This window comes from Peromyscus leucopus, chromosome X (assembly GCF_004664715.2).
Source record: "Peromyscus leucopus breed LL Stock chromosome X, UCI_PerLeu_2.1, whole genome shotgun sequence".
In the NCBI taxonomy this organism is placed as follows: domain Eukaryota; kingdom Metazoa; phylum Chordata; class Mammalia; order Rodentia; family Cricetidae; genus Peromyscus; species Peromyscus leucopus.
This window is the reverse complement of record NC_051083.1, coordinates 119,793,260-119,819,450: the sequence shown is the minus strand read 5'-3', so window position 1 is coordinate 119,819,450 and position 26,191 is coordinate 119,793,260. Positions and strand designations below refer to the sequence as shown.

The 26,191-nt window shown below is 40.9% G+C and overlaps 1 protein-coding gene across 3 annotated transcripts in view; it reads left to right on the top strand.

The window, feature by feature from the left end:
- Positions 1 to 26,191, top strand: part of Arhgef6 (Rac/Cdc42 guanine nucleotide exchange factor 6) — a 122,170-nt gene that overhangs the window by 45,024 nt on the left and 50,955 nt on the right. For all 3 annotated transcript variants that reach the window (XM_028889909.2, XM_028889910.2, XM_028889912.2), the window contains 2 exons: positions 6,707 to 6,777; positions 22,300 to 22,394. In XM_028889909.2, the coding sequence (XP_028745742.1) occupies positions 6,707 to 6,777; positions 22,300 to 22,394 (166 nt within the window). The remainder of the gene's footprint in view (positions 1 to 6,706; positions 6,778 to 22,299; positions 22,395 to 26,191) is intronic.

Sequence of the window (26,191 nt, the reverse complement as noted above, 5' to 3'; positions counted from 1 at the left end):
GAGCCAACCAGATGGGGGTAAAGGGGAAAACTGCTCATGTTTGTATATTTTTTTCCCTTCTTTCTTTCCTTCTCCTCCCTTCCTTTCTTCCTCCTCCTCCTCTCTCCTCTGTTTCTTTTTCTCTCCTCTCCCCTCTCCTCCCTATCCCTTCCTTTCACTCTCGCCCTCTTTCTCCTTGTTTTGAGACAGGATCTCTTGTAGCCTACCAGGCTTACCTCACACTCACTCATAAAGGAGGATGACCTTGAATTATTAATCCGCCTGCCTCCACCTCCTGTACTGGAGCTGTAGGTGGAGTTAAGTCTTTGGGGACAGCACCCTTGGAAGAGAGATTACAGTAGTTTTTTTTTAGGTATGTTGACAAGTTCCTGTAACAATGGTTGTTATAAAGAGAGTAAACCGGGATCCTGAATCTCTGTGGTCTCCTGTCTTACTGTGCAATCTCTTCATCTTCATGTGGCCAGTTCTCTTTCTGTTTTTCTTCCATATTGTGAATTAGCCAAAAAGGCTCTAACCAGAGGCCAAATAAATAAGACCACCCAATCTCAGACATTCAGCTTCCAGAATTGTGAGATAGGGAAACCTATGTTTTACAGGCACCTAGCTATAAATATTTTGTTATAGAAACAGAGGATGGAGTAATAAAGAGAGAAGGTAGGAGAAAGGTGTGTATGTATATGTGTGTGTTAGGGGTTGGAGGGTGTTAGTACAGAAAATGATGAAATGTTTGAGGGTTATTGAATTTGGAGAAAGGGAAAAACTGAAGATGAAACATGCAAGTGGCAGTATAAGGCAGGGGATAATGAGGTATAAATTATATTGCAGATCAGCAATATTCAGAGTCAGAAAGTATATTAAGGATGAAGAGGCTACAGGAGACTTAATGAAGGAAGTAGTGTTTGAGCTGCATACTAAAAGACAAGGAATCCGAAGATGGGCCCGTAAGGGAGGAAAGGATAAGGTAAATCGTAGTAATTGGTCAGAGAAAACCAGTGAACTTCTGTGGTCAGATGAGCAGAGTGAGCTTTGGACCAGTGTCAAAGGTTAGCTTGGTCTAAATGAAGGTATTAGGTATTTTGTTAGGAAAGTTAGGTGAGCAATAAAGTTTTGTTGATTTGAATTCTTTCCCACCCCAACTCTTGCTAGCTCTACCAAATCTACCTAGAATGTCATCAAAGGACGTGTTGTATTCAATGATTGTGAATGGCTGCCTTTTTATCAATTTCTTTCCATGAATGCTTTGCTTATATGTAAGCTTAGAAAACAAGACTAGTCTTCAGGGAGGTTGACAATGATTCAAAGATTGATTCATAGATGAAATGTGCATTCCATAGACACAAACCTTCACTTCAGCATTTTAAACCCCACTGCTGTACAATCTCTTCAACCATTTCCTGAAGTTGAATCAGGAATGGAACTGAAGAACTTGGGTGATCTCTATCTGCTTGCTATTGGGTCAAAGGTGTAGCCCTATGGTCACTTGGACGGTCAGTAATTCTGACAAACTCACACACACACACGGCCTGGAAGGTGAGATAGTCAAGCTAATACTAAGAGTATTTTTGTAATGTCACGTAATGACAAGGCAAGCTCAGAGCCATATAACCCTCCCACTGGAGAGTGTTGTGCCAGGGGACTGCCATGCAGTTTCCGTCTCTTGAGACTGTCATTTACAAGAACACTTAGTGCTGGGGTAAATTTGTCCTCAGGGAGTGGCATATGAAGTTCTAGATTCCACTGTAGGTCTTGGGTAGAAATGACTGTGATCAGAGGCACAGAGGCAGCTGCTTTCCCTGCTCTTCGAGAGGAGACAGATTTCAGAGAAGTGCAGCATAAAGAACAACCCAGAAGATATAAAGATGCAAGAAATAGAGTAGTTGAGTCTCTCTCTCTTCTCTCTCACACACACACACACAGAGGCAGAGACAGAGAGACACAGAGAGCTTTCAGCATGTGCTTGAGGTTAAAGATACAGTAGGTCTTTATGACCTTGATGATAAAAATGTCTCACTAAGAGGACAGAACTTCAACATCAGTGACATCAAGAAGCTATGGAGAGATAGATCCGTGGTTAAGAGTACTTACTGCTCTTTCTGAGGACCCAGGTTCAATTCCCAGCACCACATGGAGGCTCACAATGGTCTGTAACTTCAGTTCCAGGGAATCCAGCACCTTGTACTGGTCTGTGCAGGAACCAGTTATGTATGTGGTTTGTGTACACATATGCAGGCAAAACACTCCCTCACATAAACTGAAAATAAATTAAAAATGTACGACTGTTCATCATGTCTCATTTTTTATTTCCTAGAACATGAGAAAAATAAACTCTATTTTGAGCAAAATTACATTTTTTGATGATCTTACTACATAAAAATGCATAAATTATGAATTTTGTCATTTTATGAGCCACAGAAGGTATGGTAAGAACACTTACTCCTTTATTGCATTTGAACCAGGTATGTTATAAATAAAAAATTAGTCATCTGTATAATTTAAGTTCTCTTTTTAAAATCAGTGGTAACCTATAAACTAACAAGTTGTTAATAAAGCATTGTGGTAATATAGCAAACTACACCACTCATTCATCTAAAAAAGGGACTTTTTTTTTTTTTTTTTTTTTTTTTTCGAGACAGGTTTCTCTGTGTAGCTTTGCACTTTCTAGAATCACTTGTAGCCAGCTGGCTCGACTCACGAATCCGCCCTCTGCCTCCCGATCTGGATAAAGGCGCACACGCATAAGGACTTTTTTGAGATGGGTCCTCACTATATAGTCCCAAGCTGGTCTCAAACTTGCAGTAATTCATCTTCTTGCTTTCCCCTTTTTGCCTTTGTTATCTAAAAAGCCAAGGCTTCCAATTCTTTTATTTCATTTATTTATTCATTCACTTATGTATGTATAAATGCTTGGGTGTGGAGGTCTGAGGACAACTTGCAGGCATTCGTTCTGCTGGAATTGGTTCTTTCCTTCCACCAGGGGCTCAAACTACAGCCATCAGGCTTGGTGGCAAACAGCAAACATCTTTACTCTCTGAGCCATGCGACTAGCCCTAAAAGCTAAGGTTTTGTGAAGATTTGTCATTCACCTTTTCCCAAGACAGGCATTGTGGGTTACACCTGTAATCCTAACACTTAGGATACTGAAGATGGAGGATGATCTTGAGTTTTCAGTCAACCTGTGATGCTGGCAAAAATCTTACCTTAAAAAGAAACATGGAGCCAGTAGGTGGTGATGCATACCTTTAATCCCAACACTTGGGAGGCAGAGGCAGGACAATCTCTGGGTTTGAGGCCAGCCTGGTCTACAGAGTGAGTTTCAGGACAGCCAGGGCTACACAGAGAAACCCTTCTCAAAAAAAAAAATCACCACCTGGCCCCAAAAAAATTATGGAAGAAAGAAAGGAAAAAAAGAAAAAGAAAGAAAGAAGGCTTCTCATTTTCCATGCAAAATTTCCATGCCAGGAAAATGTTGAAACAAACATGATTAGGAAAAAAAAAAGATTTTGAACAAATTTTATTTTCTCCAACTGATCCTGTTAAGGAGTCATTAAGCCAATTGAGGGGATGATTAGGTACATGGTTAATTAGGTTTGTATTAAGGCAGATTAGGAAAATACTCTTCCTTATATATGAGACCCTGTCTCAAAAATAAATAAAAATATTCCCTATTTTCCAGATCTGGAGTAAAATCTTTTGTTTCATTACTTGCTGTTACTGGTACTGGTAATTTTTTAATTAAATTTCTCTCTCTCTCTCTCTCTCTCTCTCTGTCTCTGAGTGTGTGTGTGTGTGTGTGTGTGTGTGTGTGTGTGTGTGTGTGTGTGTGTGTATGCATGCATGCGTGCAGTGGCAAAAGGACAACTTTGGGAGTCAGTTTTCTTCTTCCACTGTGTGGGTCCAGGGCTCAATCTCAGTTTGTCAGCTTTGGTGCAAGGGCCTTTACCCACTGAGTCATCTTAGAGGCCCCTGATATTGGTAATTTGTTCTCTCTCTGTCTCACTCTTTTCATAGTCTTATTAGAGCTTTGATTATTTTATTGATTTTTTGAACAATAATGTAAGACTTTTATTAAATTTTCTCTTTGACAATTTTATATATGTTTGTAATGCATTGTGGTTTCTCCCATCCTTACCTTCTCTTAGTTTTCAAAGAACTAACTCTTTTTCCGTTGCATTCAGTCACCCCAGTAATCAAGAAATCTCTAAAGCATCCAATTCTTTTGTATATGATTCTCCCGGATTGTACTTTGCATAGTTCACATTGTGTTTCAATGGCATTATGCATTCCTCCAGGCTTTCCTGCCCTTGGCTGTGTCTTAGCAGGCACTCCATTAGTGGAATGCACTTTTCTTAGCCTTGCTTCTGATTGGTGACCACATCTTGTTGATACCTTCCATCCACATACTAACCAGACTTGACCTTGCTTGGTTTCTGAGATCAAAGGAGATGAGGCGTGTTCCATGTGTTTTGTCTGTGGACCTTGCTTTTACACTTAAAAAGTGGTCTTCGTTTCCTCATTTTTTTGAGACAATCTTGTTGTGTAGCTCAGGTGACCATTAGCTCCCTAGGTACCCTTACCTAGTCTAAAAATTATTACAATCCTCCTGTCTCAGCCTCTTTAGGACTGGGATTATAAGTGTGACCCACCACAATAGGCTCAAAATTTTTATTTTTATCAAGATCAGTTTAAATAATAATTGAACAAAAATCTTAACTTCTAATTAAAATCTTTACTGAAGTCCTGCATCAGCTTCTGCCCAGTGCTGTTCACCAAGCCCTTTAGTAGTTTTGTCTTAGAAATCCTATTGATTGGGAGCAGACCCTCCTTATCAAGTCATGCCTCAGCCTTGATCTTGGTTCTGCCGTTTCCTAGCTGCATGACCTTAGGAAAGGACATTGCATCCCTGGTTTCATAGTCTCTCTCTGTAAAATATGATGATCTCCATTTATCAGGGTGTTGTAAAGATAAATAGAATGTCTTTGATGCTACTTAGTTGCAAATAAATATTAGGAATATTTTAATGCAATTAGTTAAAATCAATATTATATGGGAAATATTTATGAAACTATATTGCAATAGAGTTACAAGACTACAGGAAAAGATGTGTGCGTATATGTGTGTTCACACATATATATACATAAAAAGAATGAAAGGACATAATTGTTACTCAGATTGATGCTTAACTTTGGATAATGGAAAATCATTGCGATTTATTTATGTTTCCCCATTTTTAATTCTTAGGGTTATCCTGTAAAAGATTCATAACTTGGCAAATACTATTTAAAAAAGAAATATTAATGTGTGGTGACATACTCTCACTTGGTCATGTGTAGCTCACCATGCTTCAGAAAGGGTGTAAAGCAGTGTATAATATAGGAAGATAATGAAATGCAAAGCAAAATGAAGAAAAGGAGACAGTGCAGACTGGAAAGATACTATGCAGTGATACTGCTAAACATTTACAGCCAGGTGTGATGATGCACACCCGGAATTCAGGAATTTGGGAGGCTGAAGCAGAAGAATCAGGAGTTCAAAGCTAGCTTGGGTTACATGGCAAAACTCTATCTCATAAATAGAAATATGAGTGTTTTGTGTTTTATTTTAAATAGAAGACTGTCCTAGGATATCTAATGGTTGTGAGTTAATAGATAAGATAAACTTTGTAAAAGGGAAAAGATTTATATGATCTGAAGAGAAATCAGAGCTGACTGAGCTCATGGGAGCTCATGGACTCTAGAACGGATAGCTAGGGAACCTGCATGGGACTAACCTAGGCGCTCTGCATATGGGTGACAGTTTTGTAACTTGATCTGTTCGTGGGGCACCTAGTAGTGAGACCAGGGTCTGTCCCTGGTGAATGAGCGGGCTTTTGGAGCCCATTCCCTATGGTGGGATGCCTCACTCAGCCTTGATGCAGGGGGAGGAGCTTAGTCCTGCCTCAACTTGATATGCCATGTATTGTTGACTCCCACTGGAGGCCCTACCCTTTCTGAGGAGCGGATATGGGGGGGGTAGAAAGGAGGTGAGGGGAGGGAATGGGATGGGAGGAAGGAGGGGAAACTGTGGTTGGTGTGTAAAATTAAAAAATTAGTAATTTTTTAAAAAAGCAGATAATTGAGGTAAAATAAAAATTCTTTAAAAATAAAACCAAACATGTAATAAAAAAGATTAACTTTGTAAAAGAAGGGCAGCATTTTTCTAATACAATGTAATAATATTAAAATGATATAGAAAACAGAGGAGCAGTTTACAGAAGTTTTCAGTAAGCTGGAGATTCTGATTATTATTGGCACAGTAGGCAATCCCAAGAAAGGCATGGTTGGTATTACGTTCTTTTCTCTTTGGGTGATAATTTGCCAGTGACAACTACACTTGGATAGCTTTGGTGTCACTTACCGTTTGGAATAAATTGAGTGAAGACCCTGACTTCCACAAATAAACCCAAACTGAGAGTGCCACTCTTGCCCTGGCTCTGCCATTTCTTAGCTTTGTAGTAACTCTTTGAACTGTTCCTCCCTTGGAACTCGAGAAACCTTAACGAGAAGATTGCACTTTGCCTTTCTGCAGTTCAGTGATACTTCCACTTACTTAGAAAGGTACCTTTCCTTGATCTTTCCACTTAGAAACGTTATAGTATGTCAGTTGTCCTATGCTATCAAATGTCCACCATGAAGCTGGTATTAACATTGTCTAAATGTCTTTTTCACAGAGAGACCTCTGTCCCCTAAAGCTGTCAAAGGATTTGACGCTGCTCCGCTTACCAAGAATTACTACACTGTGGTGAGTGTTCAGAGGGCAAAAGTATTTTAATTCAACATGGAGATGTTTCACTTGTCACACCACTGATCATTTTGAGGTGGCACAGAAGAAAGAGGGGGGAAAGTTGCTTTGTAAGGTTCCAAGGCAGTTGGCATCATCACAATGGTATTCCTGTACTTGTGGAAGTCTTCCAGCTAGCTGGAGGGTTCACATCCAATACACTGACAAACTAAAGAGATGAGCAGTGCTCCAGAGCAAGGCCCAACAGTGGTGAAAGAAATGATGGTTAAGTATCTAGGCACGCTGGAATTCAGTGACATGACCTAATCATGTATTTAAAAGCAGGCAAGTCCCCAGGTCCCTAAGACGGAACGATGTTTAAGTGATTGTGTTCTATGATTTTACTGGAGAGTCAATCAACCCATAACACCCGCTGGAATATTATCAATTCCTATTTTTGATGAAAGCCCAAAAGGAAGACTGCCGTTTGACATAGAAGGATGAATGAAATGGCTCTGACTTGAACACAGATATGTCAAAGTATATTGGCTATAAATAGGTTATGTGTAATACTTAAAATAAGCTCCTGTTTGAAAAAAGAAATTGCATCATTCTCCTTAATCTGTTCTCTGCTTTCCTTCATTTCCTTTCCAGACTTGGCCTAGTCACTAATGAAAAGGTCAAGTGCTCATTACCTCTAAGTTGCCTTGTCTGGTGCCTCATGATCTCCCCAACCTCTCCTGAAATCCAGCTTCAGTTTTTACCCAGTGTTCTATGTGCATTCGCACTGCATGTTCATTTCATTTTGTGCATGGATAAGGAGTTTTTAATCATCTCTGTACAGGTATGTGAGTGTCATTTGACTTCCAAATTTTAATTTCACTATGCAGTGAAATACAAATGTTCCTTACTGGTGATATAAACAGTAGGTGATATGAAAAATCAAGAAGAAACTCCATAGGTGCCATGGGCAACAATCAGAAAAGAACTTTTTTTTTTTCTCCATGGCTTTCCTCCCGTTTCCAGTTACAAAGGCCTGATTCAGCCGAGCTAACCTGCCATCTCCCTTCAGTCCTTCCCAGCTCTTCCAAATGACCTTCTCCTGATCTCAGCTTTCAGGGAAGGACTGAGTCTGATGGCAGGTGAAGCTGTGCCATAGCTTCTCCGTGTGCACCTGCAGCGTGCTGGCGCTCGGCTGTGCCTTTCACTATCATCTGACTGCAGCAGTTCAGAAGGTTGAGGGGATAGGTGGAGGTAGCTCAGTGGTACAGTATTGTCTAGCATGTCCAAGACAGAACCCCTTGGGATTCTCACATGCTAATATTATATGCAAACCCTGGATGGACTACAGTTTGCATAATCCATCCTCTAGTGAAAAGCATATTTATAGATCGCCTCTAGCTTTAGCTGTTATAAACAATTCTGCAGGCGGCACCTCAGCCATAGAATTTGATAAGGATCTGCAGGGTAGACTCCTACAAGTTCAATTTTGGGCTCAAAAGATATATATATATATGTTTTTTAATTTTTGATATATATCACATGTCAATTTTAATAAAGAAAAGAGGTCTTTAGCAATTCATACTGGTCCAAAGGGAAAACATGTAGAGCTTTTGTGTTAGTATTACTTAATAATTTTTACTATTTATTTATTTTATTGTTTGTTTTTTTACATTGCATCTCCTGCAGCTATATAGTTGAGGTTAGCCTTGAATGTCTAATCTTCCTGTTTCTGCTTTGCATATATGTTGGGACAGCAAGCATGCCCAGTTTGTTTGTTTGTTTGTTTGTTTGTTTGTTTGTTTGTTTTTGAGATAGCCTTACCTTGTTGGCCAAGCTGTCCTGGAATTTAACACACTGCCCAGACTCCTTGAATGTATAATCTAGCTTCTGCTTTCCAAGTGATAGGATTACAGAATCGTATCACCATGTCTGGCTTATTATTATTTTATTATTGAGTACAGATAAATTGTGTGTATTATAACTAGATATGGTTGTTGTTTGATTATTTTAATCTACACTACTTTGGAGTTGAGTATTTAGGAAAAAAAATTGTGGTAATGAATTCAAAGTATGTCCCAAGTGATCTGATTATCCTTCTTATCTGTGGATATCTGAGACAAATAAAAAATACTATCCCATTCAGAAAACTAGAAAACCATTATTCCACATGAAAGATGTCCCATCTAACCTAATATCAACTCTCCCTCTAAGCATCATTAATACAATTAATACATATTCTTTACTAGATGTAGTGTCTGAATTTTACTCTATTAAAAACAAATCACATAAATAACAATGAAACAATATAGAAAAAGTATAAAGAAAATGAATACAACTAATTTGAAATGATCGCTACTAACACCTAACTTTTCTGAGAAATATATGTGTATATATGCACACATTTCAATATATTTACATACGTGTATATACATGTATATTTTAATATAAAAATAAGATCTATGTATTTTTCATTATCCTCCTTTATGGGAATTTTTCTATATACACACTCCAACTGTATTTGTCTCTCACTAGAGCTTTTCTTAAGGCCTTTCATTCAGTGAGTCCTTGCTGTTACAAACTTACAAACTTCCTTTACTTTGGTATTGTGTATTAATTAAGTTTTCCAGGGAAACAGAGGAAGGAGAGAGGAGGAGAGGAAGAAAGGAAGGAGGGAAAGGTGTAAATAGAGAGATAGTCAACACATGAGAGAAGGAGTAAGCAAGGGATTTTAGTTTTACTTATTTTTACTTTTTGAGACAGGGCATGACTATGCAGCCCTGGCTGGTCTGGAACTTGATATGTAGATCAGGCTGGCCTCCTGAGTGCTAGGATTACAAAAGTGCAGAACCACACTGGCTTATGTTTCTAACAAATGTTTGTTCATTGCCTTTCATTGCCCTGTCGCTGTGTGCGGCACGGGTGTGTGGGTTCACGCGGGTCCACGGAATGAAGACTCAGAGGCATCTTAAGAATGAAAATAGCCTTTCATGGCTGCACGGGGGTCCAGCCTCGAAGGACTGAAGCACTTTTCCTTCGCCTAGGGCATTTTTATTTACTCTCTGTTTACAGTTTAGCCAGTTAATTTCTGTACCTTCAAAGCAACCTAAAAGGAGCTCCCAGAGACCAAATGCCAAGTGCAAATTACCTGATTTCTCGGGTACCTTGGTTTTCCAGGTTTCTTGGACCAAGTTTTGCATAGTCCTTTGGTCCTTGAGGGACTCTCTGATCCTTGACTCTCAGACAAGATTCACATAGGGCAATAAGAGAAGCAAAAGGTAAGAGAAACAAAAGTGTGGTTAAACAAAGGAAGGATTAGGGCTAGGTGCTACTCTCTGGAACCAGGCCAGGAGCTCAGCAGGAATGCACTACATTGCCCCTTATAACTGTATGTTGTACATGAGGAGGAGATTAAAAAGGTAACGAACAGGGTGGAGGAAGGACTGTATGCATCTTAACTGTCAGGCTGGATGTTGTGTGGTCCCATTGGGAGTGCAGGGCAGACATGATAGCATCAGCCACATAGTTGAGAACGATGCAGAACTGTAAACCATCAGAAGACAGTCAATTCAAAATGTGGCCAAGCAGCTTTTGCAGCGAAAGCACCGGGGAGTTTGTTAAAAGTATAGGTATCTGGGGCCCCAAAGTGACCTGCTACAGAAATTTCTGCTCATGGAGATGGCGCTGTAGTGTTTCAATCAATGGTTCTGAGCCCATCTTCATTTTCCCCCTCAACACAAAGGTAGTTTGGGCGATCATTTAAGCTACAATTTGAGGATCACTGAGGGAAAGGTTGACGGGAGGAGGCAGGATTTAAGGCAGGTATTAGAAGAGAGTTCGAATGGAGCTAGAAGCAGAGAGATGCTGAAAGGGAAGCAACTGTTTGAGGAAATGTGTCCAAGCAAAAGGGACATGGGTGCAATTAGTCAAGGGGGCCCCCATGGTGGTTCTTCCCCATTGAAATGTCCCTCAGTAGCTCACTGAAAGAAAATGCCACTGGCAAAATACGTGCCAAGAGTGACTCAAGGAAGGCTTCTTAGGCTCATGGTTGGAGGGTGCAGTCCACCAGCTTACATTCCATCTACTCAGGAACTGGAGAGAGGTGATTGGTGATGCTCTGCCCTTTCTCCCTTCTTATTCAGTCAGTCTCCACCTCCTGGAACAGTACCACTCACATTCAGAGCATGTCTTCCTTCCTCACTTAAGTCTCTTTGGAAACATGCTCACAGACAAGCCCAGAAGTGTCTATGAATTGTGACTCCCAGGTGTCTATAAATTCAGTCAAGTTAACAGTGTAGATGAATAATTAAATGATATGGCTTGCACAACTGGCATGCACTAGACGGGTGAGGCAATGGCTGTAACATGGCAAACCAAAAATCCCATGACAGCTCTTATGACCGATGCTGGGGCCTTCCACTGGCTCTCACCTCGTTTTTTGCTGGTCTCTCTACTCCTTTACTCCCACCTTGAGCTTTCTCGGCCCTTTGGGAGCTTACCACCCCATTTAAAATTTCTCTCTCTCTCTCTCTCTCTCTCTCTCTCTCTCTCTCTCTCTCTCTCTCTCTCTCTCTCTCTCCCCCCCCCTGCCCCGTGTGTGTGTGTGTGTGTGTGTGTGTGTGTGTGTGTGTGTGTTTATGATGTCTGTGGGCATATGTGAAGGTCAGAGGGCAATTTTGTGGAGTCAGTTCTCTCCACTTTTTTGTTTAAGAATGTCGAGCGTGTATATAATGTGTTCTGATCTATCTCTTCTCTCCAATTCCTCCCTATCTGCCCCAGCACTTCTCCCTCCCAACTTTCATGTGATCTTTTATAAACCTAGCAAGTTCATTTACTGCTACTTGTATTCCTGTGGGTATAGGACAATCTCCTGAAGCAGGGGTAACCTCTCAGGACCCACTACCCTGAGAGAAATGGACTCTACTTTTCCTAACAACTCTAAAGTCCTTAAGAGCTCCTCAGCTAGGGGTGGGACTTCATGATCCTCTTCTATATCATGCTGGAGTTTTATCTGGACTGATCTCGTGCTATCTCTCCCTGTACTTGTACATGGCTTCTGGGAAAAGAATTAAGGTTGTCTGGCTTGTTCAGCATGGATTTTACCTGCTGAGCTGTCTCAGTGATCCTTACTATTCCTCCCATCGCTTTTTGTGAGACAGGGTCTCACCATATATATAGCCTTGGCTGGCCTGGAGCTCACTATGTAGACTAGGCTAGCCTCAGACTCATAGAGATCCACCTGTTTTGAGTGCTGGAATTAAAGAGGACCACCACCATGCCCAGCCTCACCACTGTTCTTATCCCATAGTATAAGTTCTTACACAGGTCTCCATGGAGTCGCTTCTCCATACTCTCCATTATTTTGTTACCCTCCTTCTTCCTGTCTTACTCTTCCACTAATCTGTTCCACGTGAAGCCTGGAGGTTGAAGAAGTGATAGGATTATGTGGAGCTGGTAAGTCTATGGTGTTGTGAATGAGGTTGCTGGTACATTGAAAGCTAGTGATTTGGGGGTGTGAAATCAGCCAGTACCATTGGAGGGAGGAAGACAGTTTTACTGGCATGAAGTCAGATATGACACAGATACAGAAATATAGTGTCCTTTTTGCTCTCAGAGGATGTTTCCAACATGTTGTCATTTTTTACAGGCACCAGAATCATATCAGATTTCTACAATATAGTTTTGCTTTGCTTTAAGGCTTTCTGAGGTCACTATAGTCTTCCTTCATAGAGCATACTTCTATTTTTAGACATTGTTTATATATTTAGCCTCTTAAAACAATTTCTTCATGCATTTTGTTATTTTTGTTCTTGAGACAAGGTCTTGCTGTGTCTCAAGCTAACCTAAAATTCACCTCTAGGCTGGCCTTGAACTTGTGACCTTCACACTTCAGCCTCCTGATTACAGGAATTACAGGTGTATGCCACCACACCTGGCAATCTCCTCATACTTACATGGCTCTTTCCTCTTAGAAAACTTAGTTCCAAAGCTGTATTCACTCTAAAGCCTTTCCAGGAAATGTAGGACATTTATTTTATGGGAAAATAATAGTCCAGACTAGATACAAGATTGCCACCTCTTTTTCTGGGGCTTCATGCCATATGTTCTATTCTGAAGTCAGGGAAAGGTTAGTTCAGCAAATGGATGTACAATGTCCTCATGGAGACAGAACCAGGGAGGCACTGGCAGTGTCTGGACACAGCCTATCTTAGTAAGTTTGAAGGGATTTCATCCCCATCCAATTGTACTGCTCTCAAGTTGGTCGGTCTGCCAAGCTCCTTGCCTTCTGACTCACCACTGAGGCCTTCTGTTATGGAGCACACAGCCTTCTCTGTCTGCTTCCCTCCCTAGCCTTTTATATGAGGCACCCCAAGCCCTGAGAAAGAGCCAGTCCCCATTCATCAGCCGCTCTCTTGAGTTTGAAGAAAGTGAGGAAAGTCTGGGTGAATTTGGGAAAGAATCTCAAGCATCCCCTGATGAGTACCGCTGCCACTCAAACTGCTGCCAATCTCATGTGGTTTGAGAGGAAATAATGGGATGAGAAAGCTTTTTCCCCTTTGGGGTGTGTGTGTGTGTGTGTGTGTGTGTGTGTGTGTGTGTGTGTGCGTGCGCGCTTGTACATGTGCAGGTGCAGGTGCACATGTATGTATGTGCATGTGTGTGCGTGCCAAGAGTCAACCTTGGGTGTTGCTCCCTAAGAGCCATGCACCTTGTTTTTTTGAGGCAGGATCTCTTACTATGACCTAGCGACTGGTAACTAGGGTAGGCTAGGTGGCCAGTGAGCCACGGGGCTACACCTGCCATTACCTCCCCAGCACTGGGATTACAAGCATGTGCCACCACATATGACTTTGTATGTAGGTTCTGTGGATCAAACTCAGTTCCTCATGCATGCATGACGGGCATTTTACTGACTCAGTTCTTTCCTGGCCCCGACAAAGCTTTGGTCTCTTTAGTTCTGTGAGCTCAGCATCCTGCCGCCTCTAGAACTTGCAGTTATGTGAGTTTCCTTTCAGGGGTGCAGAGGGACAGTTGCAGTGGAGGAGCATTTCCCTAGCTTTTGGGAGACTCTGAGCTCCATCTCCAGCATGGAGGAAGGGGGCAGGTCTTTCCTCCAGCAGACTCCTCTGCTCCCTTTTTCTTCATTTGAATAGGTATTGTGATTCAGGTCTTGTGGCAGAGACAACAGTCCTTGAAGGGAGGATGAGGATGTGAGGTAGCTCACTATCAGAACATGCTCTTTTTAGAAAAAAAAATGCACAGAAAAGATGATTAGAAGATTCATTCCTTGTTAAATTTGAGAGGGAAGGCAGGATGCCACAGTTTGAGATTAAATAGATTAAATCCCACACACAACCAAATAAATACTTTCAAAAGAACTGCTCTTTTATTTTTAAATATTTTTATTTTGTGTGTATGAGTGTTTTGCCTGTATGTATGTATGTGCACCATGTGTGTGCCTCCTATAAGCAGAGGCTAGAAGAGGCCATAAATCACACAATAGTCCATGAAAACTCGAGCTTACAGGACTCAGAGCAGTTTTTTTTATTAATACTAGCCTGTGTTTTGACTATTTATCTTAGTGTGTGTGTGTGTGTGTGTGTGTGTGTGTGTGTGTGTGTGTATTTCCATCCAGGATGTGTGGTGGACAGAAGCATGCATACCATGCTGTGCATGTGGAGGACAACCTTGTGGAAAATGGAGTCTATGTTTTCTCTTTCCACCTTCGCATGGATTCTAACTCTCCAGGATTACATGGCAAGTGCTATCACCTACTGAACCATTTTGGTGGCCTTTAAAAAAATTAGCTTGCTTTTGCTTTTTGTTTTGTTTTGAAACAATGTCTCATGTAGCCTGAGTCCTCCCACCCCGAATTTGGTATATAGCTGAAGCTGATCTCGAACTCCTGATCTTCCTGCTGATACCTTCTCCCCAATCTCTAGGATTCAAGATGTGCATCACCATGCCTGACTTTATTATCAACTTTTTATTGAACCTATATAGTTTACAAAATGGCTGTATTCCTTTAGTAGTGTGCAAAGATTCCTTTTTTTTTTTTTTCTACATCAATACTGTTAGCATTTTGTGGATCTGGCCCTCAAATCCAGAGCCTCAAGTGTGCCAGGCAAGTGTGCTCTACCACTGACTTACATCCCCAGACCAATCAATAACCAAACTAACAGGTATGAGGTTAAAGCCCTTTGATTTGTGGTTCCTTGGGATAGGTGACATTGGGTATTATATACTTGCTGGTGACTTATATGTTTTATTTTGAAAACTGTATATTTGATTTCTCATTTGCTCATTTTAAAAGTATAGGGTAGGTTTGGTGGTGGTGATGTCACACTCCTTTAATTCCAGCACTTGAGAGGCAGAGCCAGGCCGATCTCTTTGAGTTCGAGATCAGCTGGTCTACAGAGCGAGTTCCAGGACAGGCTCCAAAGCTACACAGAGAAACCCTGTCTCCAAAAACCAAAACACCGAGAAAAGTATAGGGTTTTTTTTTTTCTTTTGCTAATGAGTTCTTTACATTCCTTATACATTTTGGATATTGACCCCTTAGTAGGTAATAGTTTCAAAAGATTTTCTTTCATTTTGTAGGTTGTTTTCATTCTGTTCATTGTTTCTTGTGTGTGTGTTGGATGTGAGTGTATATGCTCATGTGTGTACATGTATGTGTGTGCATGTGTGTGTGTGTGCATGTACACATGGAGGCAAAAAGTCAGTGTTGGGTGCTTTACTCTTTGGCTTTCTTTCTTTATTTGTCAAGACAGGGTCTCCTGTAGCTGGCTTGGGACTCAATACACAATATTCACAGAGATCTGCCTCCTGGGTGCTGGGACTAAAAGCAGGTGCTACTATGCCTGGCACTACTACTTTGTTTTTGGACAAACATGAACATGGAGCTCAACCTTTTCAGTTAGACTGACTGGCCAGCAAGCCTCAGGGTCACCACTTCCTAGTTTTTGTGTGGCAAACACTTTACCTACTAAAACCATGTCCCCACCTCTTGTTTCTTTTGCTGTATAGAAGCTTTTTAGTTTGATATAATCACATTGGTCTATTTTTGCTTTTGTTTCTTGTGAATTTAGTATCATGTCCAAAACAAGTTATCACATGGAACAACACAGTGGAGGTTTTTATCTGTTTTTTTTTTTCCCAGTAGGTTTATAGTTTTGCATTTTGCCTGTAGGTATTTAATCCAGTTTAAGTTGATTTTTTTTGTGTGTGCATGGTGTGAAATAAGGTCCATTTTTATTCTTCTGCATGTGTATATCCAATTTTTCTAACAGCATTTATTGAGGAACCTGTCCTTTCTCAGTTATGTGTTTTTGGTAACTTTGACAATAATACATTGGCTATAAATGTGAATTAGGTTTTTTATTACACTTTATTTATTTATTGTGTGTGTGTATGTGTGTGGGTATACATACACACACATCACAATGCACATGTGGAGGTCAGAGGACGACTTAGAGGAGCCAGTTCTTTCTTCCACCGTGTGGGTCCCAGGATCAAACTCAGGTCATCAGGTTTGGCAGCAAGCACCTTAACCAACTGAGCATCTTGTTGGTCTCCTTTGTTACTGTTTACTATTTTTACCCTTGTTCTTTGTTCTATTTTTCCCTACATTTTCCTGAATTTTGTTGTTTTAAATGAGTATTTTATATGATCACGTTTGTCTTCTTGACATATCAATTATATATTATGTATGTGTGTGTGTGTGTATGTATTTTATTTGTTTGTTTTTATGACATATAGTTTTGCTATATAGTCCTGGCTGAACTCACTGCGTAGACCAAACTGGCCTTGAACTCCTGCCTCTACAACCAAAGTGCTGAAATACAGGTGTGTGCCACTCCACCTGGCTTCTACTATATTAAAAAAATCTTTTCATGGTTGCTTTAGAGTTTCCAATATAAATTCACATTGAATCCAAGTTTATTTTCTTTTTCATATTTTGTGTATGAGAGTGTATATGTGGTATATGTGCTTGTACAGGTATGCATGTGTGTGTGTGTGTGTGTGTGTGTGTGTGTGTGTGTGTGTGTGTGTGTACAGAGACCAGAAGAGATGTCATATGTTCTGTTCTATCTCTGTCTAATTCCTTTGAGACAGGGTTTCTTACTGAACCTGGAGGTAGGCTGCTGGCCAACAAACCTCAGTGATCCTCCTGTCTCTACCCCTACACAGTGTTGGCGTTAGCAAGCGGCCATGCCTGGCTTTCCGTGTGGGCGCCTGCATGTGATTAAGCCTTCACGCTTGTGCAGTGACTGCTCCTTACCCACCGACTCATTTCTTCAGTCTTCTCTTTTTTTTTTTACCATCTTTATCCTCCTCTTCTTTTTTCTGTTTTGCTTTGTTGTTGTTGTTTTGGTTTTTGAGACAAAACATGATGGTTACTCTTCATCGTTAACACGATTGGGTTTAGACTCACCCAGGAGACAGATCTCTGGGAATGTCTGTGTGGGTGTTTCCTAAGAGGATTAACCGAGGAGAGAAGGCCCACTCTGAGTGTTGGAGATATCATGTCATGAACTGGGGTACTGAACTGGACACAAAGGGGGAAAAGGAACTAACCGAAGTGCCAGGATCACCTGTTCACTGCTTCTTGTTCCATGGAGATGTGAGGAATGGAGTAATGTCAGCTCTACATTCCTGCCGCTAAGGAGCTACCTACTGTCAATGATGGGCTCTAGCCCCTCAAATTGTGAGCCAAAATAAGGCCTTTCCTAAGTTGCTTCATGCCAGATATCTGCTTACAGTTATGAGAAAAGTAACAAATACCCAGGGTCTCATATAACCTAGGCTGCCCTTGAACTCCTGATCCTCTTGCTGTCTCTGAAGTGCTAGGATTACAGGCATGTATCACCACACTGAGCTTCCAAGTTCATTTTCAAACAACACTACCCAAAGATATACTCAATATTCAGTTAGTAAAAGTATCTTTTGTTAATAAAGTACTCTTAATTCTTCCCTCCCATGCCTTGTATTATTAATACCACTCATTTCACTTACACATAAACATGCCTACATGTACACAGATACTTATGTAATCAAATGCATTATTTCTGTTGGTACTAGGGATAGAACCCAGGACCCAATTTTGAATAATTTTTATTAGCTGTTGGTCTATCAGTGAGAGAAAATGAAAATTATTCTTTGACCATCACTTGTTCCCTCATGAATGCAAGTTTCTCCCTCTATCACTTTCCCTCCAGACACTCTCTTACAAGAAAGGAAGCATTTGTTTGAATCTTCAGAAGATTCAGTCCATGGTCCTTGTCTCTGTTGACTTGGGCCAAACATCATGGTGGCAGCTGTGTGTGGCAGACGACGTAGTTCATCTTGTGGTGGGCAAGACACAGAGGTTCAAGAATTTCTAGGAACATCTCTTGAAAACCAGGCCTACATGGAGCTGATAATTTCCTTCAGGGTGTTGTTTCAGTTGTCTGAGAAAGTCTTTATGTCTGCTTTACTTTTGAATAACAAGTTCGCAGGCCACAGAACTCAGTGTTGGTGGGTTCTTTTCAATGAATGCCCGCTATCTGACTTTGTCTCTGATGCTTTCACTGTCTCCTTAAATTCACTGGGTTATTGTTAGTCTTCGTTGGTTTTAGGTGGCTCTGGGCATGGAACCCAGGGCCTTGAGCATGCTAGCAAGCATTCGACCACTGTTACACCCGAGCTCCAGCTGCTGTTTCCTTTCAGTGTGGCTTTGCCATTTTGTGTTGGAAGCCTGACATGATGTGCTGGGTCAAAGAGACTGGAGAGCAGGTGTTCAGTACTGTGGTGGTGAGGTGTGGAGACACGGACACGTTCTAGTGTCCCATGATCATGTGTTAGACCCTTGGTGAGCCTGGGCGCCCCGACTGTGCCTTTACTAATGCTTCTTTCTCACTGTCCATTCTCAGGTGACACAAGATGACTAGAGGGGGCTGAGGTTGCTCAGTTCCCTTCTACATGAGTCTTTCCAGCTGGCTGGAGTTGAGATGTTCTCTTTCCGTGTCAGTTAGTCTCTCATGTCAGTTAGATTATGAGCTGGTCAAAGTTTCTCCTGAGGGCTGACGTGGTTAGGAACTAAATGTTCCCATGTTGTTTAGCTACCAGAATATGCTGGTGTCATACTGGCTGCTTTCTTCTTCTGCCTGAAAAGTAAGGGCATTTCCTCTATTTTTACTGGAACAAAAAAATCACAAAACGGTAAGTGTGCTTTCATGACACTGAGGCCCCTGAGTGCTCAACTTTCAGATTCATCCGCTCTAAGTGCTCACCAGCTTGTTGGTTACAGCAAAGGTTTTGCTACCCTGGTCTTGCTCCTTGTGGAGGCTTTCTGTGGGTCTCTGCTCCGGTCCGTTGTAAGTCTCAGTAGCCACTCTTCAGAATAGATGTTTTCTATAACCTCATTCCTTACAGATTTAGTTCGTTTATTTTTCATTTTGTCCAGCTAAGTGTGTTAGAAGGGAGTGATGACTCCCCAGCCCCTTGAATGCCAAATGAAAAATTAGAAATCATCCCTCCTTGAAAGATATATCTATTCTTTGAGAATTTCCTTCATGCAATACAACAAATTTTGACCACATTCACCACTACCATGTCTCTATCTGAACTTTATGTCCTCTGTTTTTTTAACCCATTGAGTCCAATTTACCCAGGAAGCACATCTGTTTTAAAATTGAAGTTCCTTGTTTTTTCTTAATATGGGCGTTTGCACCTATAATTAGTTTCTTGAAGCATCATTTTAATTGAAACCAGTAAGTTTCCACTTTTTTTTTTAAGAGAAGGTCTCATGTATTCCAGGTGGGCCTTGGACTTCCTGTGTAGATGAGAATGACCTTAAACTCCTGATCCTCCTGCCTCCACAATGGGATTCTAAGTGTGAACTACCACACCCAGTTTGTGTGGTGCTGGGGATGGAACCCAGGGCTTTGTGCATGCTAGATAAGTACTCTGCCATCTGAGATCCAGACCCAGTTTTTGCATGCTGAATTTGCTTTTCAGTCAGCCCAAAGCAGTTTCTAGTGGCCTTTATTGTAACTGGATTTTTTTATAGGCGGTAACATTACCGTTCCATCATTGGACTAATTTCAGAGAGCACCAGTTCTTTCAGACCTCTGAATTTACATTTGTAAAGAATAGTTTCTGAGCAATACGGAAACTGAAAGTAGACAAAAGTGGCTGTCAGTAGGGCCTATAATTTAACTCTTCACTGGTCTCCTTTTTTGTTGTAGGCTCAGTCTTGCTCAGGCTAGCCTTAAACGCACTGTGTATATAAGCTGGCCTCAACCCATCTTTCTGCCTCAGCTTCCTGAGTGTTGGGATAATAGGCATGTGCCTTTATGCTTAGCAAACCCTTAGCTTTGGAAACCACCTTATGGCCTTCTAAGTCACTGGTTCCCAACTAAGGTGATATTACCCTTCTGAGCACATTTTTGACGGTAGTAACTGCAGCGTGGAATGGCACACAACTGGCATCTAATGGGTAGAGGTCAGGGATGCTGCTTAACTTCCCTCAAGATTTTAGGGCATTCCTCTCCCAACAGAAACTTCTGGTCTGAAATTCCAATAGTGCTATTATTGTCAGAAATGCATTTAGCCTCTTAAATTGGTCAAAGTGCTTGCCACTTGCCCAGTACCTACCTGTGCAGCATCTCACTGCTACTTCACAATGGTCCCTGAAATGTCACAATCTGAGATGAGGTAGGCTATGCCTTAAAACTGAAGCAGCCTGTAAGCCAATAGCACAATTGGGACTACCATCCCCCAGTTCAATTGTTCACCAGAAAGCCAGCGGTTCCTTGGTCCCCTACTTACTTCAGCTACTCCACTTTTCAAAAGTTGGTCATCATGCTTTGTCTTGTGAGTACTGCCACTCTTTGGTATCCACAAGGATTGGCTCCAGGGCCTCCTCGGATACAGATGTTCAAGTCTTTTATATAATATAAAATAGTCTAGAATTTATACATGCTCTTTTTGCATCCTCTCCTACACTTGAGATAATCTCTATGCTGCCTGCCCGTGTATGCGTGCTATGCTAATAATTGTTACTTGTGATTCTGGAAACTGAACCTAAGACTCCACACATGCCAGGGCAAGTGCTCTACCTCTGAGCTACACCTTCAGCTTTTATTTTCCCATTTTTTATTTTGAGACTGGATCTGACTAAGTTACCCTGGCTGGCCTCAAACTTGAAGTCCTCTTACATCAGGCCCAAGGGTAGCTGGGATTAGAGTCTTGTGTTAAATATACTATATAATTTAAGAAATAATGACAAGGGGAAAGTCCATATGGATTCGATTCAGGTGACCTTTTAAACCTATTTTCAATCTGAAATTAGCTGAATCCTGTGGAAGCTGAAGCGCTATGGAATCCAGCTAATGTGGAAGCCACAGGCACACTGTCAGCTGTGCGTTTCCACCTTTTTGCTAGACTAATGTGCTTCTCCTAGCCATACATGTTTCTGTCTGTCTTGTAGGTTCCTATTTAATGTCTTCATCTTCAGATATGGTGGAAGTTCCCTATCTGTAAGCAGCATAGCCATTAGCATAGGAAAGATCTTTCAATGAATTAGAAGACGTGAAAAAAAATATAAATATAACATATAGCAAAATAGTAACTTGGTCATGTATAATTGCTTGAAATGAAGGTTTTATATGCTTCCAGAACAGGCTGAGAAATGGGGGATGACTTAGAACTGGTAGGAGAAGAGAACTTGTGGGGTCCTACATTGATTGTTGTGCCTATAGATCTTATTAGCTAGGTGTGGTAGCATACACTGATAAAAAAGTTCAGCACTGTAGAGGCTTAAGCATGTGGATTATGGTGAGTTTGAGGCTAGTTTGAACTACATAGTAAGTTCCAAGCCATTCTGGACTAGAGTAAGACTTTGTCTCAAACCAAGAGCAAAAAAGAATTTTGTGTTATTAATAACATAATTATCGAATTGTTCTCCTCATTAAATTCTTCACAGTACTGTCTCCTTTTCTATATGAATTGTTCATGTGGGCACTCTTTGTTTTTATTGAAAGACCAGTTTCAATCCTGCTTAAGAATGTACTATATACTATGATTTTGTTCCACAAATGTCTTATCAGAAACAATACAGAAACCAAATCCTTAATGTTTAGTGTCATAATTATCTTTGAATTCTCCTAGTCTTGAGTCTCTATGTTTTATACTTTTATTATTCATAAAATGGGAATAGTTGGCCTTTATTAGCTAACCTAGCCCTTTCCTTGATGAACTTATTTAAAGTATAAATAATTGTGACCAGTACCATGTAAGTGGTAAGGCTCCTCCAGTTGTGGAGAATTCACAATAATTGTGTTCATATGAGTTACTTCATCCAACTAGTTGTCAAACAATTATTAAAATATTTTTCTAGTGTGAACTAAAATACATATGCATTTTTGTATTCCTGACATCTAACATCAGCCTAAGTAAACTGGGATGCTTTTCTCTAGGAGTTTGATTAGAAGATCTAAAGCTCTGACCTTGGACTTGCTTGACAGTTATGAGACTTTAATTCTTGTTTCTCTACAGGTGTTACAGAACATCTTGGACACTGAAAAAGAATATGCCAAAGAACTTCAGTCTCTTCTCGTTACTTATCTAAGACCCTTGCAGTCTAATAACAAGTAAGACTCCTTAAACCCTGAGTAAACACAGCAAGATAATGTCAGCACTTGGAAGCATTACTCCTATGTCACTGAATAATTGATTTTGCTCTTTAAAAGAATTCCCACAGATCATGGGTTGCCAAGAACATGGTCAGGACAACGGCAGTTATGCAAGATGTTGCTTTTGGAGAGCTTGGCTTGCTTTCTGTGGAAAAAATGAGCTGATCTGAGATTCTGCCTATGACAATTTTTGTATTGGGTATTTTTTTTTTTGCCTCCTTATATTTTTTTAAACTTCCACACTTGGCACTAAACAATTGTACATGCTTATAGGATGGAGTGTGATATTTCAGTACACCTCTACAAAGTGTCAAACCAGATCAGGGTAACTGGCATATCCAGCAACTACTTTGAAATACACAAGTGCTTTCTGGCATCCCTAGAAACCCTCTGTGCTGCAGAACACTCAGAATTTATACCTCCTATCTGGCTGGACCCTGGACCCCTTAACTGTCCTTTCTCCATCCTACCATCCTCCTTATCCTCGCATAGTTTGGTAACTACTCTTCTACTCTGTGTTTCTGTAAGATTTACTTTAAAATACTTTTGTTAAAAAATTTCCATATAAGTACATATTTTATATATTAATCATATTCCCCACCCTCTTACCCTCCTGTTTCTTGTCCTTTTCCCTCTTATTACTCTTCTTTATTCCCCCACACAGTTTTCCTTCTACCTTCTTTTTTAAAAAAGATTTATTTTGTTTATTATGTATACAGTGTTTTGTCTGCATGTGTCCTTGCAGGCCAGAAGAGGGCACCAGATCTCATTACAGATGGTTGTGAGCCACCGTGTGGTTGCTGGAAAGTGAACTCAGAACCTCTGGAAGAGCAGTCAGTGCTCTTAACCACTGAGCCATCTCTCCAGCCCTCCTTCTACTTTCATTACACACACACACACACACACACACACACACACACATGCACGCACGCACACACGCACATGCACACACAAAATTCTATGTATCTATGTAAAACAAATGAGAGGCAACACCTGATATTTGCCTTTCTGAGACTGGCTTATTTTGTTTAATATGATTTTTTTCTGATTGCATCCATTTTCTTGCAAATGACATAACTTCATTCTTTATAGTTAAACAAAAATTTTCTTGTACATAGAAGGCACATTTCCCCTGTGCATTCCTCTAGTGTTGGACACCTGGGTTGATTTTGTTGCTTAGCTGTCATGAACAGGGCTGCAATATTAAACAAAAGATCCATTCACGAGCACTGCAATATGCACCAATGTGCAGGTAGAGGGGTCTTCTTTTTAGCTTCCACATTTCCTGTGCATATTAAAGTGAAGTACTTTTATTCAGAAATCACATACATTGGAAATTCTCATGTTTGCTCTGACTTTCAGTTGCCAGGCCAGACCTCTTTCCCATGCTCCCAAAGTGGAAAGAGAGTGGCATTTTGCAAATGTTTAGAAGAGCACAATTCAAGCCAGTATTGCATTCAGGCACATGTGAATGATAATGAGATGGAAAGCATTCTGAAAGCAAAATGTGCAAAACTTACTAAACCTGAAATGATTTTCTAAAGCATGAGCTAAAGACTAAGTTTTCATGAAAGAAAAATACATGTTAACACTAAAAATCAAAGAGACTATCAGTTTGAGAAGGAGTGGGGGAGCAAGCTAGAGGGAGAAAAGGGAAGGGGGAAATGATGTAATTAGATTTCAGTTAAAATATTTTATTTTATTGTTTATGATTTATTGTTTATGATTATAGGGCTAACATATTTAACAAATAATGACTGTCCTTATTTGTTACTTTAACTGATTAAATTTTGCTGGCTATCATAATCTGTAAGTGAAATAGAAACTTTAGCTCACACAGTGGAAGACAAAATCTGAACTACCAACTCCAGGCTTAAATGAGTTTAATATAGTTAACTATTTTTCTCCTTTTTCCTCCCCAAATTATGTTGTTTAAGCAAACTGTCATGCTGAACTTTGATTTAACTGTTCTCATGACGCCAAGGGAAGCATTTTTCATATGGAAGCACTGTATATTCCTCTGTTTGGTTTTTAGGATGTGCAATGTGAAATGTTATGTGAATCATAGTTTATCGAGTGATATAGGAATACAGCACACCACCCTTTCTACTTTCCTGGGAGAACTGACCATCTCCATTGAGGAGATAAGAAACTGAAGTCTGGACAGGCTCACTGCTTTGCCTGTCACACAGCCCCCAAGTGACCAGACCGGCTCTACCATGTCTCTTGGTACACGCTATCTGAAATATGCTTTCTGTTTTCTGGCTGGAATCCGCAGAAGAGGGGGTCACTGAAGTAGTCATCCTGAGTGGGGGATGGTCAGATTTCAAATGAGGAAGAAGCAGACTTGGAATCCCGGAACAGGGAGAGGAGTGTGTGAGACGGGTCAGACCTGCGCTCACCCTCACTTTGATGCTCACACTGGTGTCTGGGTGTTTCCACCAGTTCTGACTGTCTTCTCACCCCGCAAAGATTTGAGCAAGCCAGACTGTTTGCTGTCTGATGGTGAAGAGGCTAGCTACATTCTCCAACAGGTTGCAGAAAGTTCAGGGGCCCTGCTTGCTGCAGCTATGATAGAGAAGCAGCCAGAGAAACTGGCTGGCTGCCAGAGTCCTCCTCGGCCAACAGGAGGCGGGGTTTCCAGTTTGCAGTTCAAGAGGGCAGAACAGTGGAGGAACTGGGAGCTTTTCATGTTCTGAGGGTTACTGGGAATGTTTACTGGGATCTTCCCTTTTTGATTAATGAGCAAAACTCCTTTGCAAATATTCCCCTAGGAATTAACTATGTCATGCACATGCTTTCAAAAACTTGTTTTGGGACAGTGTCTCTCATGTAGCTTAGGACTAGTTTCAGGCTTGAACTCCTGACCCTCTTAAATTGACCTTTCAAGTGCTGGGATTACAGGTGTGCCTTACCGCATCTCTTTAGGATTGTATATATTTTTAATTTAATTTTAATATTTGTAAGGGTTTCTTACATGAGTACTGTATTGTCGCCCTTTCCACTCCCAGCCCCCCTCCAGTGCCTCCCTGTCTCCCTGAGCCCATTTAGTGTTGCTCATATGTATGCGTGCTTAGAGCTGGTAATTTGTTTCTTTAAAATATTTTTTTTTTATTTTTAATTCTGTATATGTCTCTGTGAGTGTATGCCATGTGTGCTCAGGTGCTGCAGGAAGCCTGATCCTGGAGGGCATCAGCGCCCTGGAGCTGGAATTCTATGCAGTTGTGAGCAGCTCCAATGTGGGTGCTGGGAGCTGAATTTGGGTCCTGTGCAAGAACAGCAAATGCTCTGGGCCCTCTCTGCAGCCCCCAGGACGATATATTCTGAAGGAGAGGGAATGTGTGGTACATCCACCTCTCAAGTGAATCTCCAGACAAGTGCTTTAGAGCATGCTCTCCAGAGTTAGAATGCTTGGGATAACCTTTTCTTTGCTATTTATTGCTCTTTGATCTTCGGTGGATTTGCTTACTACCTGCCCTGTGCCTGTGTCTTCTCGCCTGTAAAATGGCACTTAGCCTGTAAATGGCCGTGCAGCTTAGCTCACAGAGCAACTGAAGCTCCTGTTTGGAAAGTGATTGCATGACTGTTCCGTGCCTTGTGAGGGTTGGCTCCTCTTCTTAGTATCGCTTACTGCTTGGTAAGGGGAAAATGAACGGGAATAATCCTCATGTAGATGCTCTGAATAAAACCATTCAGTTTGCCACCATTTAACTCCATTCCATCCCACAAATAACGATAACAAAATTCAATTTTAT